General features: G+C 38.4%; 1 protein-coding gene across 1 annotated transcript; it reads left to right on the top strand.

Annotated features, from left to right (window-relative positions):
* Window positions 1–319: 319 nt before the first annotated feature.
* Window positions 320–15,545, top strand: LOC140759191 (malvidin galactosylase UGT88C3-like). The gene is made up of 2 exons (XM_073095682.1): window positions 320–368; window positions 14,633–15,545. The coding sequence occupies exons 1-2, from the start codon at window positions 320–322 to the stop codon at window positions 15,433–15,435; spliced, it is 852 nt and encodes a 283-aa protein (XP_072951783.1). The 3' UTR covers window positions 15,436–15,545.
* Window positions 15,546–15,773: the final 228 nt, after the last annotated feature.

The following is a 15,773-nucleotide window of genomic DNA, read 5'->3' as shown; positions in this document are numbered from 1 at the left end:
TATATATAATTTCTAATTAATCAAATAGACTAAGAATTATAAATTTATTATAAAATAGATCTTATCTATACTTATAGTATAGCCAAGTGGTAAGGCATCGGTTTTTGGTACCGGCATGCAAAGGTTCGAATCCTTTTACTCCAGATTATGAACACCCGATCGGATTTGTCAAGAACGAGCTGACAACTACAGGGGAAGCGGCTCGGGCTAGGGATAATTCCTTCCCCGGCATGATGCTTCAATATTTCATTTTTTTCTTCTTTTCTTATATTATGGCAGTCTTTATCAATTCATAGATGCCTCTTCCGGTCCAAGCGAAATGGTCGCTGTAGGTCGGGACGTGACTCGAGATTTGAGTGCATCTGGCCGTATGTACCTGGCTGAATCTCATTTATAATTATTTAGCTTTTACTTTATAATTATATATTTAGAATATTATAAATAAAAAGAAACAAACCTTTCTCTTTATGTTATAACTAGCATTTTATGATAATAATATATTTATAGTATTTGAATCGTATCTATAATATAATTTAGTTATATAATCAAAAATAAAAGAGAAGTGATTCTAAATCTAATAAACATTTATATTTTACTTGAATTAATTCTAATTAAATAAACGATTAACTTCATGGTACTTAAATATTTTCAGACCCCAAACCCCCTTATGTGAGACCCCGTGAACCCTAACGATAAGTTGATGTTTCATTGACGGACGTGAGAGATGCGTGGTTCGTGTTTTCTGATCAGACTATGAGTAGTCATATCCCCTAGACGCTTTTCTCAAATTAGGTTATAGTATATATTATGTACATGCATGTTTTGGCCTCTAGCATGATTATATGACTTTATCTAGAGATGATTATAGTCGAGCATATTTTATCATGCATGTAATTAGGCTGATCTTGGATACGAGTATGATGATGATATATAGAGATGATTAGAGATAACTATACTATTATAATTTTATATCTAGTTGATCTGTAGCATGAGTATGCATGTTCTGATAGATTAGCATGGGTATGCATGTGTAGACTATATGATTGGAGACTACATTGTATTATTTTTCTCTTGATTCCTATTCCACCTAAATTCCTATTATGTATTGACTTATTATTGTACTAGATATATGCATATGATCTGTCATTTAGAACGAAAGCATGAAATGTGATTGATAGGATAGTTGATAGAAAGCGTGAGGATACCCGAGTGGGCATAAGGGTTAGGATACGCTTGGTGGATGATTGATCGCTCGACATAGTTGCAATCCTGTTGGCATTACATCTGAGATCGTTAGTTTGTGTGCATAGTAGACATTTGGACACATGCCGTTCGCCAAGGCATATGTGGCAAATTATCCTCATAAGATTTCTATCAGCTAGAAGGGTGCCTGATATGGATGGATGTTGATACCCTTAACGAATGGCAGGGTATGGTTATATTTGAGATACTCCTTGCGGATGACAGACTATGCTCTGAGCCTTTGGGCATGATATGGAGATCGAGTACCGGGTGTTGACTATGCCTGGTGGTCTAGTATGATGATGACAAATAGAGCTGACATTGATAACTGAGATGTTGAGAAATGTATATGATTTCATTATCATTTGATTACCTGATTATCGAGTGGTACAATATGATACGATTCGGACTTCACTGATGTCGTCTTAAGCTTGGATTCACTTTAGGAGTATTTTTGTTTCATGTTTTAGTGTTTAATTTCCATTAAAATAAGTATTCTGTAAGTCGCGTTCGAACACGGGTGGAGTTAGTTCAAACGCGTTTGTGAACGGGGTTGTGAACGTAGGTGAAGAGAGTGCACTGTGCGTTCGAACGCCCCGTTCGAACGCATTGTGAACGCCTACATCGCGTTCACAAATCCAGAGAAGTAGGAATCAGGCACGTTTGATCGCGCGTTAGAATGCCTGCATCGAGTTCACAAATCCATAAAAGAGCGAACTTGGTGTGTTCGAACGCAGTAGGGTGCGTTTGAACGCAGTCGACGAAAATTGTATTGTTAGGGTTAATTTTGAGTTGTGGTTAGCCTCTAAAAAGATGTGGATGGCAACCAAAATCATTATTGAATTGAGAATTGAGTTTTGCCTTGCCTCCTTCATCTTCTTCGCTCCCATTCTCTCAATCCCCAGCGACGCCGCTTCTAACCTCCCTCGACCGGCCAATCACCCTAATCCCTTAGGGATAGCCTTCTCCTCCCCCTTCTTCCAATCTATCCAACACTTGCCCTAACCTTTCCATCAATCATAACCCTTCCTCCACCACTTTTCACCAGTGCCACCCTATTAACACTGGTCCACCTTCAACCACCATCGCCTAGGATCACGTGCCTCCATCCACGGATCCAAAACAGACCACCCTAACTATCGTCCATTAATCGGATTATATCTCGAGATCCACACATCGGATTCGTCTGAAACTAGATTCTTTGGAAAGATCTTTTCTGGGGCTACAACATATCAAAAATTCACGTCGATCCGATAGCGGCATATTTCAAGATCTCATTTCAAAGTTCCATGCCAGATTTAATCCAGATCAGGAAATTGGAAGAGATCGAACCTTAGCCTAAGGGGAGATTGTATCACAATATACATCATATATGGTTGCATTTGATATCATAGCATGGTTATGGTCGGCATGCATCATGTGTCATATTTGAGAGAAAGTTATGATGATAGTATGACATGGAGATTTGTATACTCATTGTCGAGAATTATATACTTTTATCAATTATCACATATTATCTACTATCTATGCGTGATGAGCTCCACCCGACCTATTGCGTGGCACGCGCGTGGGCATGCACGTGCCTATGCTGGGCGGGGGCGTACAATTGCTTTAGTCCACGATTCACCACCTCAGTTTGGCCATCCATCTCAAGGTGATAAGCTGAACTAAGGTTGACTCGAGTCTTTCGCAATTTGAAGAACTCGAACCAAAACATGCTGATGAAGATGTGATCCTGATCTGACACGATCGTCCTAGGCATCCCATGCAAGCGCGACACTTCTCAACAAAAAATTTAGCAACCCTTTTCGCTAAAAACGGGTGCGTCAATACTATGAAATGAGCATATTTACTCAACCTATCCACCACAACGAACACCACTGATTGTCCTCGAACCTCCGGCAGCCCTTCGATGAAGTCCATGGAGATGTCCTCCCAAATATGCTCCAGTATAGGTAGTGGTTGCAATAGCCCGCTGAGCTTGAGTGTCTCCGATTTGACTTGTTAGCAGATTTGGCATTCACACACATACTTCTTCACGTCCGACTTCATCGCTGTCCATGTACAGTTTTAGGCCAGCTGCTTGTAGATACATAAGACCCTTTCATGGCCTGCTATAGAAGTATCATGGAAGTGTGCTATCAATATTCTTCGTAGCTCTTCGTCCACGGGTACCTTGATTTGCCCGAGCTCAAGTATCAACCCATCACGCTCCTCTTGCTCGGGGTGGCTTGATGGGTTCTCTCTCAGCTCCTCCATGAGCCGGACCAGATTACTATCCTCTGTGCTGGTTCTCCGCAGATCTGAGAAGAAAGGAAAGGTGGGTGCCGAGAAAAAAGCGAGCTCCCTTACATCCCCTATGCTTGGAAGTTCAAACAGTGGTTGACTTCCATCCAACAGCACTCTTCGGTCATTTATCCAAAATGTCAATATGAGGTTTGTAAAGTCAAATGTTACGAGCCCCAAACTTTGAAGTCATTGAGTCTCCAAAACTATGTCGGCACCTCGTAAGGCCAATGGATAAAGATCCAATGTGAAAATTTGGTCTTGCACCTTCAACTCCACACCTCTACAAATAAAATATGCCCGCAATGTGGTACCATCTCCAATCATCACATCGAACCCTTCCGTAGGTTCCGACTCAAGCCCAATCTTCCTAAGAAGCCTCTTGTCAATGAAGTTGTGGGTAAACCCGGTGTCGATCAAGATTCTCACTATAGTTGTCTTGATTACACCATTCACCCACAAAGTCCTTGGTGCGGCTGTCCCGGAATAGGCGTGGAGGGAGATCTCGGCCATCATGTCCTCCACAGGTCGCTCCTCAGCTACTCCTCCTTGCTGTCCAGCCACACCCTCATCTTCATTTGCAATCTCATCCTCAGCCTCCTCCAGTCCGTTGATTAGCATCACCGATCCCATCAGTTTAGCGCAACGATGCCCTAGTACAAATTTCTCATCACAACGAAAGCATAGGCCTTTGACTCTTCGTTCCTCCATTTGAGTAGGTGTGAGTGCTTGTCCCGGACCTCTAGGCACGTACTTCACATCTTGGGAGTGCTTCAGAGGTGTTTATTTTCATTAAAATAAAATTCTTGTAGGTCGCGTTCAAACGTAGGTGGAGTCGCGTTCGAACGCCGTTATGAATGCCTTGTGAAAGATTGTGAATGCCCTGTGAAAGCCCGCGTTTGTGAACGCCCGCGTTCAAACACCTTGTGAATGCCTGTGTCGCGTTCACAAATCTAGAGAAGGGGCTTTTTGAGTGCATTCGAACGCGATCAAGCGCGTTCGAACGCGATCGACGGGAATCCTCTAGAATTAGGATTTCATATTATTTTAGGACTTATTGGCTAGCCTCTATAAATATGTGAATGGCAACCAACTTCATAATGCTATTAGATTCATGATTTCTTGCCTCCTATCTTCTCTCTAGACTTCTCCTTCCTCCCTCTTCACTATCCTTCCACATCTACCGTTAGCAAGGTTTCTCCTCACTTCTAATCTCCCTCATCTGTCGAGTCACCCCTCTTCTTTGGGATCTCGACCACTTTGTTCCCTTCATCTACTTCCCTTAATCACATCTTTTCTTATTGCATTAGTTGTTTATTTTTATTAAAATAAAATTCCTATATGTCACATACGAATGCAAGAGGGGTCGCGTTCGAACGCCCATGTGAATGCCTACATTAGATTCACAAACACAAAGAACGCATATTATGCATTCGAACACGGTCAGGCGAGTTCGAACGCCTACATCACGTTCACACATACAGAAATAGAGCTTTTTGAGTGCGTTTGAACGCGATCGGGCGCGTTCGAACGCAATCGATGGGAATCCTCTAGGATTAGGTTTTCATATTACTTTAGGACTTGTTGGCTAGCTTCTATAAATATATGGATGGTAGCCAACTTCATTATGCTATTGGATTATTAATTTCTTACCTCCTAATCTTCTCTCTAGACTCTCTCCCTCCTCCCTCTTCACTATCGTTCCACATCTACCTTTTGCAAGGTTTCTCCTAACTTCTAATCTCTTTCGACTATCGAGCCACCCCTCTTCTTTGGGATCTCGACCACTTCGTTCCCTTCGTCTACTTCCCTTAATCACATCCACAATCCACCCTCATCTCCATACCTATCTATAACCCTAACATCCACTCCACCCGTCACCACCACCATTACCCACGTTATTTCATGTTTTCATCCCAGTTGCAGTTCGAATCTAAGAAGGGCGTAAATATGAAAGTTTTATATCAGGAAGTTATGGATCTAATTCACTTAGTTTCATAATTTTTAAATATCGGAGAATATTTGACGAATATTTTTCTACGGTTGCACAAACTGCTTTCTGTAATAAATTCATATCTTAAAGGAATTATTCCGTAGCCGATCTTTGGTATAAGAACTCATCAAATTGGTATCAGAGCACATCATTAGGCTCCTCTATAGTGCCTGGATTGATTTCAGTGAACTCATCAATAGCTTAACCTCCTTCCTCTCTAATAAGTGGCCCTTGAAAAACAACTATCTCTTTGGTTCGGGATCAAAATCGGAGAGTTCATTAGATTGTGAGGGTTTGTCATTGACTTCACTAATGAATGATTGAACACTCATCTTCGCCACCAATTACCAATGGTTAGGGTGGGGTAAATGACTCGAGCTTGAGCAAGCTGGGCCCAACTCAACTCAGCTCAATTGCTGGAATTTCCCAACTCAAGCTTGAGCTAGAAAAGCTTAGCTCATCTTAGCTCATCAACAGCATGATGGGAGGATTTGAGGGTTGGGCATCAATGAGGCGACGGAGGAGGGAGAGGGCCTTAGCTAGAGGAGGAGTCTTCGCAGGGCTCTCACACCACCAATATCAAGATGGCCAGAAGATGATGAGTCTCCATCCTCGGCCGCACCGGTCACACCCACTTCTGGGCCTCACAAAGGCCCTTTCCGAAACTATAACCCTAGCCTTGTTACCGCTCCAGGCTCAACTGCCAAGATTTGATAAAGGGATAGAGGGAGGGAGGAGAAGATGCTCAAGGAGCACAAGGGCAGCTCCACTCTTCTAGGGTTAAGAAATAAAAATTAAGAGAGAGCATCTGATATCACATGCACACAAATATATATAGTATCAAGTAAATATATATATATATATAGTTTTTTTAGATATCCTACAACACCTCACGGGTTCTAAATGAGCGGAGCCCACTAATTTTTTGACACCCTAGCAACGGTGTACGATTCGGAGTGATGGCACTCTCCTTAAAATTGCTATATAGGTGGAGTTCTTTTTCTTTAATAGTACAAGATTGCAGGATGGCTCTTCCCTGTATTTGTTTTCTTCCCTACGGATGCTGATGATTCTGTGAACAATCTTGATTTCTTTTGCCAAACAGTGAAGAATTTAGAATTTTGTGCACCACATGGAGGCATGCGATGCCTTTCAATCGATGGAGGGACAAAGTAATGTGCGGCACCGACAAAATGGCAGAGGGGTCTATTCTGCACTTATAACAATGTGGCCCTCTCTAGCTAGCCCATCACATGATTAAATAAGTGAAGTGACTAATAGATTGGAAGAGTCATTTATGCATGGAGGCCTCCCACATATCTTTGGATTTTGTCGACATTCTTCTCGAAATTAAACTACTGCACTGGAAAATAGTCTTTCTATGTTAGTAATACTATCTTTCTATACTATTACAGATAAGACTTTTATCTCTTATTATTTAAATTTTAGTCCCTCGAATCCTAAATAGTAGATTTTTGCTTTTAGTTGCATATTCTTATTTGTTTTATTTAGAGTAATTTGCACCGAAACCTCACTTAGTTTTCTATTTAGTGAGGCAAAGTCATTTTCGGTTTTTTTGCATTTGGAATTTTTTTCTTATTTCTCTTCTAACTTTGTCATTTATGTCATTTAGTGCATCATTAAATGTTGACAGGAAATAATAAGAGAAAGAAAAATAGCTTTGTAGTCAACTTTATTTTTATTTCTTCATCTTCTACTTCATATGTTGCTGTTAATTCTTTTTCTTTCTCTTCTTCATTAGTATTGTTATTGCTCTTTTTTCTATCTCTTAATTCTTTTTTTTTATTCAAATTTTTATAATCGCTCTTTAATTAATAAAATAAGAGATTAATAAAAGATAGTTGTAATATAATTATGATTAGTTAAATAACCAAAAACACAAATCTGCATGGTTAAATATTTGAGATTATTTTTCCAAAACTACACAGAATTAGAATTTCGTAATTTAAGTATGATATCTATAGTTTAATTATAAATTTCTCACTTAAACTACAAAATTTTAGTTTTGCACAATTTTGAAAAAAATATTCAAAAGATAATCATCTAATGTCCAAAAATTATGAAATCAATTGGATAAAATCTGTGATATCATGATCTAGAACTTTTGTATTCAGAGTTTCTTTAGATTTGAAATCTATTTATAGCAGCACGAATAATTTATAGTTTAAATACGAAATTTATAGTTTAAGTATGAAATTTTGAGAATAATTCACAGCTTTTTAAGTAAAAGAAGAAGAAGAAGATAGCATAAGAAGAAGAAAGAAGAAGAAAAGAAGAAGAAGAAGAAGCATAAAAAGAAGAAGAAAAAGAATATGAAAAAGAAAAGGGTACAGTCTACATAGTTTTCATACTTAAACAAAAAAAATTACGATTTAGCGTAGTTTTAGAAAAATATTCAAAAAATAATCATTTAACACCTAGATATTATGAAACCAATTGGATAACATCAATGACAACACGATCTACAACTTTTGTACTCAGAATTACTTCAGATTAAGGAATCTATCTATGGTGAAACTATGAATTACAATCAGAATTTTATACTTAAACACAGAATTTTAGTTCTATACAATTTCAAAAAAGAATATTATAAAGAAATTATGTGACGTTCAAAAATTATGAAACTAATTGAATAAAATCTATGACATCATGATCTATAACTTTTGTATCCATAGTTTCTCTAAATTATGAATCTATCTACGGCAAAATGAATAATTCCTAGTTTAAGTATAAAATTCTATATTTAAGTATGAAATTCTAACTGTAATTCATAAGTTTTTTAAATAGATACCATAATTTATTTGCAAGATGAAGTTCTCTTTTTGAAACATTAACTAAACATTGATTCCAACTATAATTCATAAATTTTTGAAACATGTCTTCTTATTCTAATGTTGCTTCTTTTTCTATCTCTTAATTCTTCTTTTTTTTTTGTATACAAATCTCTCTATTATTTATTTCTATGTAAATTATAATGGCGTAATATATAAATTCCATGATGTATAAAAAATGTATAGAAAAAACAATGAAAGTTATTAAAAGACTACAAAAATTGTTTTGCTTTTCTTCTTCTTCTTCTTCTTCTTCTTCTTCTTCTTCTTCTTCTTCTTCTTCTTCTTCTTCTTCTTCTTCTTCTGGTTTTATTTTCTTCTTTTCTGTCTTCTTTTTTTTTTTTTGTTGTTGTTTCTTTTTCTTATTTGCTACTACTTTTTTTTAATCTCTTAATTTTTCTTTTTCTAACTAATCACTCTATAATTAATATAATAAAAGACTAATTAGAGATAGTTTAAACAAATAAAAACTCTTTGATTAATGTTTTAAAAAGAGAACTTAATCTATATTGCAAATAAATTATAGTATCTACTTAAAAACTATTAATTACTATTAGAATTTCAACTTAAACTATGAATTACTATTAAAATTTTATACTTAAACTATGAATTACAGTCAAAATTTGATACTTAAACTATGAATTTTTTGTTTCGCTCTAGATAAATATCGAATCTGAAAAAACTCTAAATATAAAAGTTTTAGATCATGATATTACTGAATTTATCCAATTAGTGTTAGAATTTTTGGATGTCAAATGATTATCTTTTGAATAGTTTTCTGAACTAGGAGAACTAAAATTTCATAGTTTAATTACGAAATTTTTAACTAAACTATGAATTTCATACCTAAACTATAAAATTCTTATTCTACAAAAAATATTCAGAAAATATTTATTTGATGTCTAAAATAAAATAAATTAGACTAAATCGATGATATTATGATCTAGATTTTACTATTCAAAGTTTCTTTAGATTATGAATTTATTTGAAGGCTCTTTTGTACAAAGAAAATAAGAAGAAGAAGAAAATGTTATGGGTCACATAGTTTTTTAACTAAAACTACAAAATTCTAATTTAACATAGTTTGGAAAAGTATTCAGAAGATAATCATCTGACCTTCAAATATTATAAAACCAATTAAATAAAATATATGACAAATAATAATCATACGGAGTCATACTTTTGGTTATCTCACTAATCATAATTATCTCACCACTATCTCCAACTAATATCTTACTTTATTAACTAAAAAGTGATTAAATAAATTCATATAGAAAAAACACAAGATAACGACTAAGGGATAGGAGAAGAGGAAGAACAAGAATTTTTTAAAAGTTTTTAATATATTTTCTTAGTTTCCTTCTACTTCTTCTTTCTTCTTCTCTTCCTCCACCTCCTCCTCCAACTCCTCCTCCTTCTCCTTCTTTTCTTCTTCTAATTCTTCTTATGTTTCTTCTTCTTCTATCCCTTAATCATTTTCTTTTTTTTCTATACATATTTATATAATCTCTTTTTAATTAATAAAGTAAGAAATTAGTCAGAAATAGCGATGAGATAATTATGATTAGTTAAATAACCAAAAGCTTGACTATATATGTAACATCCCCCTCCCTCCCCCCTCCCCCCCCCCCCCCCCCCCCCCCACCCCCCGACACCTGCAAAAAAAAAAAAAAAAAAAAATTCCCGCACATGCTCGGCACCTACGCTTACCTTAAGGGTGTGCACGTGCATGGCATATGCACCATTTTTCCTCTTTTCACCTCTCCCTTCTTTCTTCTTCTCTTTCTTTCCCTTTTTTTCTCTTTTTAATCTTTCTTCTTTCTTTTCCCCGCCAGTAGCCTTTTCCCCCTTCCTTCTTCTCACCACGCCAGAGCTCCCTCGTCTTCCAAGTAAGTTTAATTTGCAATTCATTATTTAGTTTAATTTGCAATTCATTATTTAATTAGGATTTTTTTCTCTGGTTTTCTCCTCTTCTCAGTCTCTCCATGATATGGCTTGCCGGTGATCTCATGCCTTGCCATGTCGATCCGATGAACTTCCCCTCTTCACGAGGATTTCCTTCAGTGCCCTCATGGCTAGAGCCATCAAGCGGCCCCTCGCCTTGGCCGATGGCCGAGGCAAAGTGGATTCTCATCACCGGTCATCTCTAGCAATTGAGCTTCTCCTCAACTAGCTTCTGCTTATCGAGGGGAGTGTGTCAATGGGGTCGACTAGGTTGCCAATAGTCGGGTTCACTAGTAGCTCTTCCACCCCTCGATTGGGTTCTTGGCAATTGGTGGGTGATCCCCATCTTCCCCACCAGCAAGGTAGGCACCATGGCTGCCTTCCTCCACTGAGGGGGCATCGACCGATCTATTAGCCCCGACTATCGATAGTGGTGGCCATTAGCATCCATACTTTCTTCCTCTTTTTGATAGGGGTGAGGAAGGAAGGGGGTGTCTCGGACTTGGGCTGCCAGCTCGATTATCGGGTCGAGCTCGATGCAGCCAAGCCTATGTGTCGAGTCGGGCTCTACTAGGTGTAGCCTAACCCGAGTTTGGGGTTGCAAGCAGCCAAGCCCTTAGTTTCCTTAGGGCTTTGGGCCCAACTTTAGTGGGTTTGTGCTTGGCCTTGAGCTTGACGATTAGTTGCATCATAATCATTTTAATTATGTTAGTCATCTTATTCTTGTCAACTTGAGCCTTAATATTATTTATCGATAAAGAGTGGTTTGGTTAATTTTAATAATTACTCTTAATAGAGATTTAGTTATAGGTAGCGTTTAGCATGGTTGATTTTAACTTTGGTTAAATTAATTTTAGCAAATGAGTCGGTGATTTATTAATTGTTCACACTGGAGAATTAATACAGATTACTTACTATATGGAAATTATGCTAAGCAGTTTGTCATATTTAATGAAGTGAATAAACTCAGTGTTGCCCATGTGATTTATCTAAGCAATAATAATTTATGGAACAAAAATTCTAGGTAAATTATTTTAAATTACTTTCAATAATATGTTAGGTGCTAGTACAGCTATGCTAGCTTAACTTAATTAATGAATATGAGAATCCATAGATGGATCTATCCAAGCCTATAGTGAACGTTAGTAGAGTTATTTAATTAATTAGTGAGAGATATTTGTGCTTATGCTTTTTATTACTTTCCTTATTAAGGTGGACTTCGTACTCTATGAGGATGATCCCGTAGCATAGTGGCAACTAGTATTAGGAAAGCAGTTCATGTAACTGAACTTCTATAATTTAGGAGCAGTGTAGATAACGAAATAACTTACATTATGACATCATAACATTTATAGCATGCATGTGTATATATGTTCCTTACTGTTATTATTGCATGTCATGTATGTTAATTTTATTTTGCTGTTTAGTAAAATAAAAAGCTGAATATATGAATATATATATATATATATATAATTATAAATAAATATATAAATATAGATAAAAATCTAATTGTAACTAAATTGTGGTTCTCACTCTATCTTGATTAATTAGGGATTATGTAATCTTTACTTTAGAAATTAATAAATAAATAAAAAAATAAGCATAGTATTTTATTTGTTACAAAATAATAATATATAATAAATTATTAGAATTTCTTAAAATGCATATCATAAGAATATTAATATATAAATGTAATAATTATAATTTACAAATCTAGCTATTAATCTAATAGAAAATATAAATAAATAAATAAATATAAGTATTACCTACTAGCTAGCTAGTGTTTGGCCTCTCACCGATGGCTTGGATTCGGCGAACTTGAGAGTGAAAGAAGGAGTGAGTGAGTGGGTGACTGAGAGAGAGAGAGACGAAGAAGAGAGAGAGGCTCACCTCGATGGCAGTGGGCCAGCTACAGCCCAACGGTGGCACAAGGAAAAGAGAGAGAAAGAGAGTTTGAGAGAGAGAGGTAGTGGAGGGGGGAGGATGGCGGCAGCGGCAGGGCCCACTACGGCGGCAGCGGGGCCCACTGCGCCAGCTAGTTTTGCCCAGTGACGCGTGGCGGCCCCAAGGCTTGCCACGGTAGGTGAGAATTTTCTCCCCTGCTGGGCTCGGCTTAGGCACAAGGCCAGCCACAGTATGGCTGGTCGCGTCGAGCCCAAATAATTAATTTCAATTTTTTTGGGGCTTGGTTGTTACAGTTTTCTAGGTAAGAATAAAACTTATGATGATTTTATATGGTGAAAATATAGTATGCGATATGATAGATAATTAGGAATGTAAATTGATAAGATCTAGAATAATGATGTAGCAACAACCTGAAGATTACACCAATTCTTCTTAGAGAGGAACTTTTGAGGAAATCTGTGGGAGATCTAGCTGTCTAATAGATCTATAACTTTAGCAAGTTATTCCTCTTGAAGTGCAGAATGCAAAGCAAATGAGATCACGCTGATCAAACTTGTAGATCAAAAGTTATAGGAAAAATACTGATCGTTGGTCAGGTGGTGGTGTGGAGGACGTGAGTAATAAAATAGGTAGATCAAAACTTATGGGTAAAATACTGACCGTTGGTCAAGTGGTGGCATGGAGGACGTGAATAATGAAATAGGAAAATAATGGTTAAGTTTTGGGGAAGATGATGGCAGTGATGGTGGGGTAGAGCATTAAACTAGACGAAGAGGGAAAGAATGGATCGATCCTTGAGAGGCAAGGGGGCACGGTTAGATTGAGGGAGGAAGGACACGACATCCAAGATTGGATGCCATTAGAGGAAAGAGAGAGGGTTAGGAAGGAAAACTCAAATATTTCATCAATAATCCTCCATTAGGTTGCCTTCCACATATATCAAATAAAATAATTAAAAGATAACCCTAGGACCATGCAGTTGTCGATCGCATTCGAACGTGGTTAATGTGTTCTCTATCATTGCGAATGTGTGCAGATTTTCGAACTGTGTGTTTGAACGTACTAAACACATTCTCTACTTTTGCGAACGTGTGCAGGTATTCGACAGTCGCATTTGAACGCAACTTCCTAGCATTCGAACACGTCTAAAAATCTTATTCTTCTGAAACAAAAGTTATTTCTAAAATAACAGTAAACAAAAGTCATAACTAGCTAAATTGTAACAACCCATTACGCTTCCCCCACCTTGCCCTTAAAGTGTGAAGTCGAGGAATCAATCAACGATCTTCGAGTCAAACTCCCATGATGCCTTTGCCCAACCATTCAACCAAAATCTCCATCTCTAGCCTCGAGCCATGTCACCTCCGTCATCATGCTAGTACCCGTATCTGCTCCACTTGATGCAAATCCTCCTCGGGTTCTAGTAGAACCAACCCCGCCACTTGATCTGGCCTAATCTTCGCCTTCAGCAATGAAACATGGAACAGCGGGTGTACTCTAGACTCCTCTAGTAGCTTGATGGGTCTACGGTACCAAAAGATAAGCTTTGATACCAATGATAGGTCTACAAAACGATTCCTTCAAGATCTAAATTTACTACAGGAAATAGTCTGCGCAATCGAGAGAAAATATTCATCAAATATTCTCCCATAGTCATAAAATTACAAAACAAAGTTAACTCGATTCGTAATTCTTATCTATATTTTTCATATTTATGCCCTTCATAAATTTGAACTACAACTGGGACAAAAATACGATATAATGCGAATGATGGTGGTGGTGACGGGTGGAGTGGATGTTAGAATTATGAATGATAATGAAAATGAGGGTGGATGGGTGATATCGTTTAAGTGAGTAAAACAAACGAGAAAAAGTGGTCGAGATCCCAAAGAAGATGGAGGACTCGATAGACGAGGGAGATTAGAAGTTAAGAGAGATCTTGCTAATGGTAGAGGTAGTAGGTTGGTGAAGAGGGAAGAGGAAGATTAGGGTAGAGAAAATAGAGAGAAGATAGGAGGCAAGAAATTAATAATCAAATAGCATTCTGAATTTGGCTGCCATCCACATCTTTATAGAAGTTAGCCAACGAGCCCTAATAATAATAATTAACCCTAATCCTAGTGAAATCCCGCTGATCGCATTCGAATGCATAAAAGGCATTCTCTATATGTGTGAACGCGATATAGGCGTTCGAACGCGCTGTAGGCGTTCGAACGCGCATTTCGCGTCCTCTATATTTGAGAACCTGATGCAGGCGTTCGCAAGGGCGTTCGAACGCGACCCCTTCTGTGTTCGAATACGACCTACAGGAATTTTATTTTACTCCGATACCACCGATGTCTATGCCGAGTCAACAAGAAAAGCGGGAGCTACGCTTGTTTCCTCTACCTGGCCAATCTCTTGCTCAAAGCCAAAGGCATTTTAGTGAACACAGCTCAAGAGCTCGAGCCACAGATTTTTAAAGCAATCACCGACAGCCTATGCGTCGAAGACCGCCCCGCTCCACCCGTCTATCCTATTGGGCCGGTAATCAAAGTTAAAGGTGCCATCAAACACGACTGCACGGAGTGGCTGGATGCGCAGCCACCTTCATCGGTGGTGTTTCTTTGCTTCGGGAGCTTGGGCTGCTTTGACGCGGCGCAGGTGAAAGAGATGGCCGTCGGGTTGGAGCGAAGCCGGCATCGATTCTTGTGGGCCCTCCGGGTTCCACCTAAGCCAGGTAAATTCCCGACCCCGGTGGACGCCGACCTTGAGACGGCGCTGCCCGAAGGTTTCTTGGAGAGGACCAAGGAGAGGGGGTTGGTGTGGCCGACTTGGGCCCCACAGACTGAGATACTGCCGCATAAGGCGGTGGGGGTGTTCGTGACTCACACCGGGTGGAACTCGTCCCTCGAGAGCTTGTGGTTCCGGGTGCCCATGATACCATGGCCGTTGTACGCGGAGCGGCACCTGAATACGTTCCAGTTGGTGAGGGAGATGGGCGTCGCAGTTGAGCTCAAGGTGGATAGGAAGAGAGGAGGATTTGTGGAAGCAGCGGAGTTGGAGAGGGCGGTGAGGTGTCTGATGGAGGAGGTGAACTCCGAGGAAGGGAAGAAGGCGAGAGAGAAGGCGAAGGAGATGCAAGTGGCTTGCAAGAAGGCGGTCGATAGAGGGGGGTCTTCCTATGGTTTTCTGCAAAAGCTAGTGGAGGACATTGGTAAACGATCGATATAGGTAATTTAATTACCTTGGATTTAGAGTAAACTTTTTTATCATTATCGTACGTTTCTCGGGTTACGGAATGTCGTGTCTTTTACTGATGCTCATTAATATTAGAAACTCTCGTGGTCATTGAACGATCTTTTGGAATTAATCCTTTTATCATATATATTATGTTTACATGGATTCTGTTAGAAATTGAAGGAAATCAGCTTCGAATAGCTCAATCTTGCTATTATGAAAAATAATTTTGTGCAAATGGCACATTGTGATCATAAGAAGATTGACCAAAATAGGGAGATATATAGCATAAGAAAAAAAATCATCTTTAACCTACGCAAATTCTTAGACTC

This window comes from Typha angustifolia, chromosome 4, assembly GCF_048772165.1.
Source record: "Typha angustifolia cultivar Huaian chromosome 4, ASM4877216v1, whole genome shotgun sequence".
Classification (NCBI taxonomy): domain Eukaryota; kingdom Viridiplantae; phylum Streptophyta; class Magnoliopsida; order Poales; family Typhaceae; genus Typha; species Typha angustifolia.
The sequence above is the reverse complement of the archived record's forward strand: the minus strand, read 5'-3'. Positions and strand labels throughout refer to the sequence as shown.

Excerpts from the sequence above, each read along its gene's own strand:
- LOC140759191 (XM_073095682.1), top strand. The coding sequence starts at position 320 with ATGGTCGCTGTAGGTCGGGACGTGACTCGAGATTTGAGTGCATCTGGC. Across the intron at positions 369-14,632 it reads AGATTTGAGTGCATCTGGCC|CCAAAGGCATTTTAGTGAAC; the intron begins GTATGTACCTGG and ends TCTTGCTCAAAG.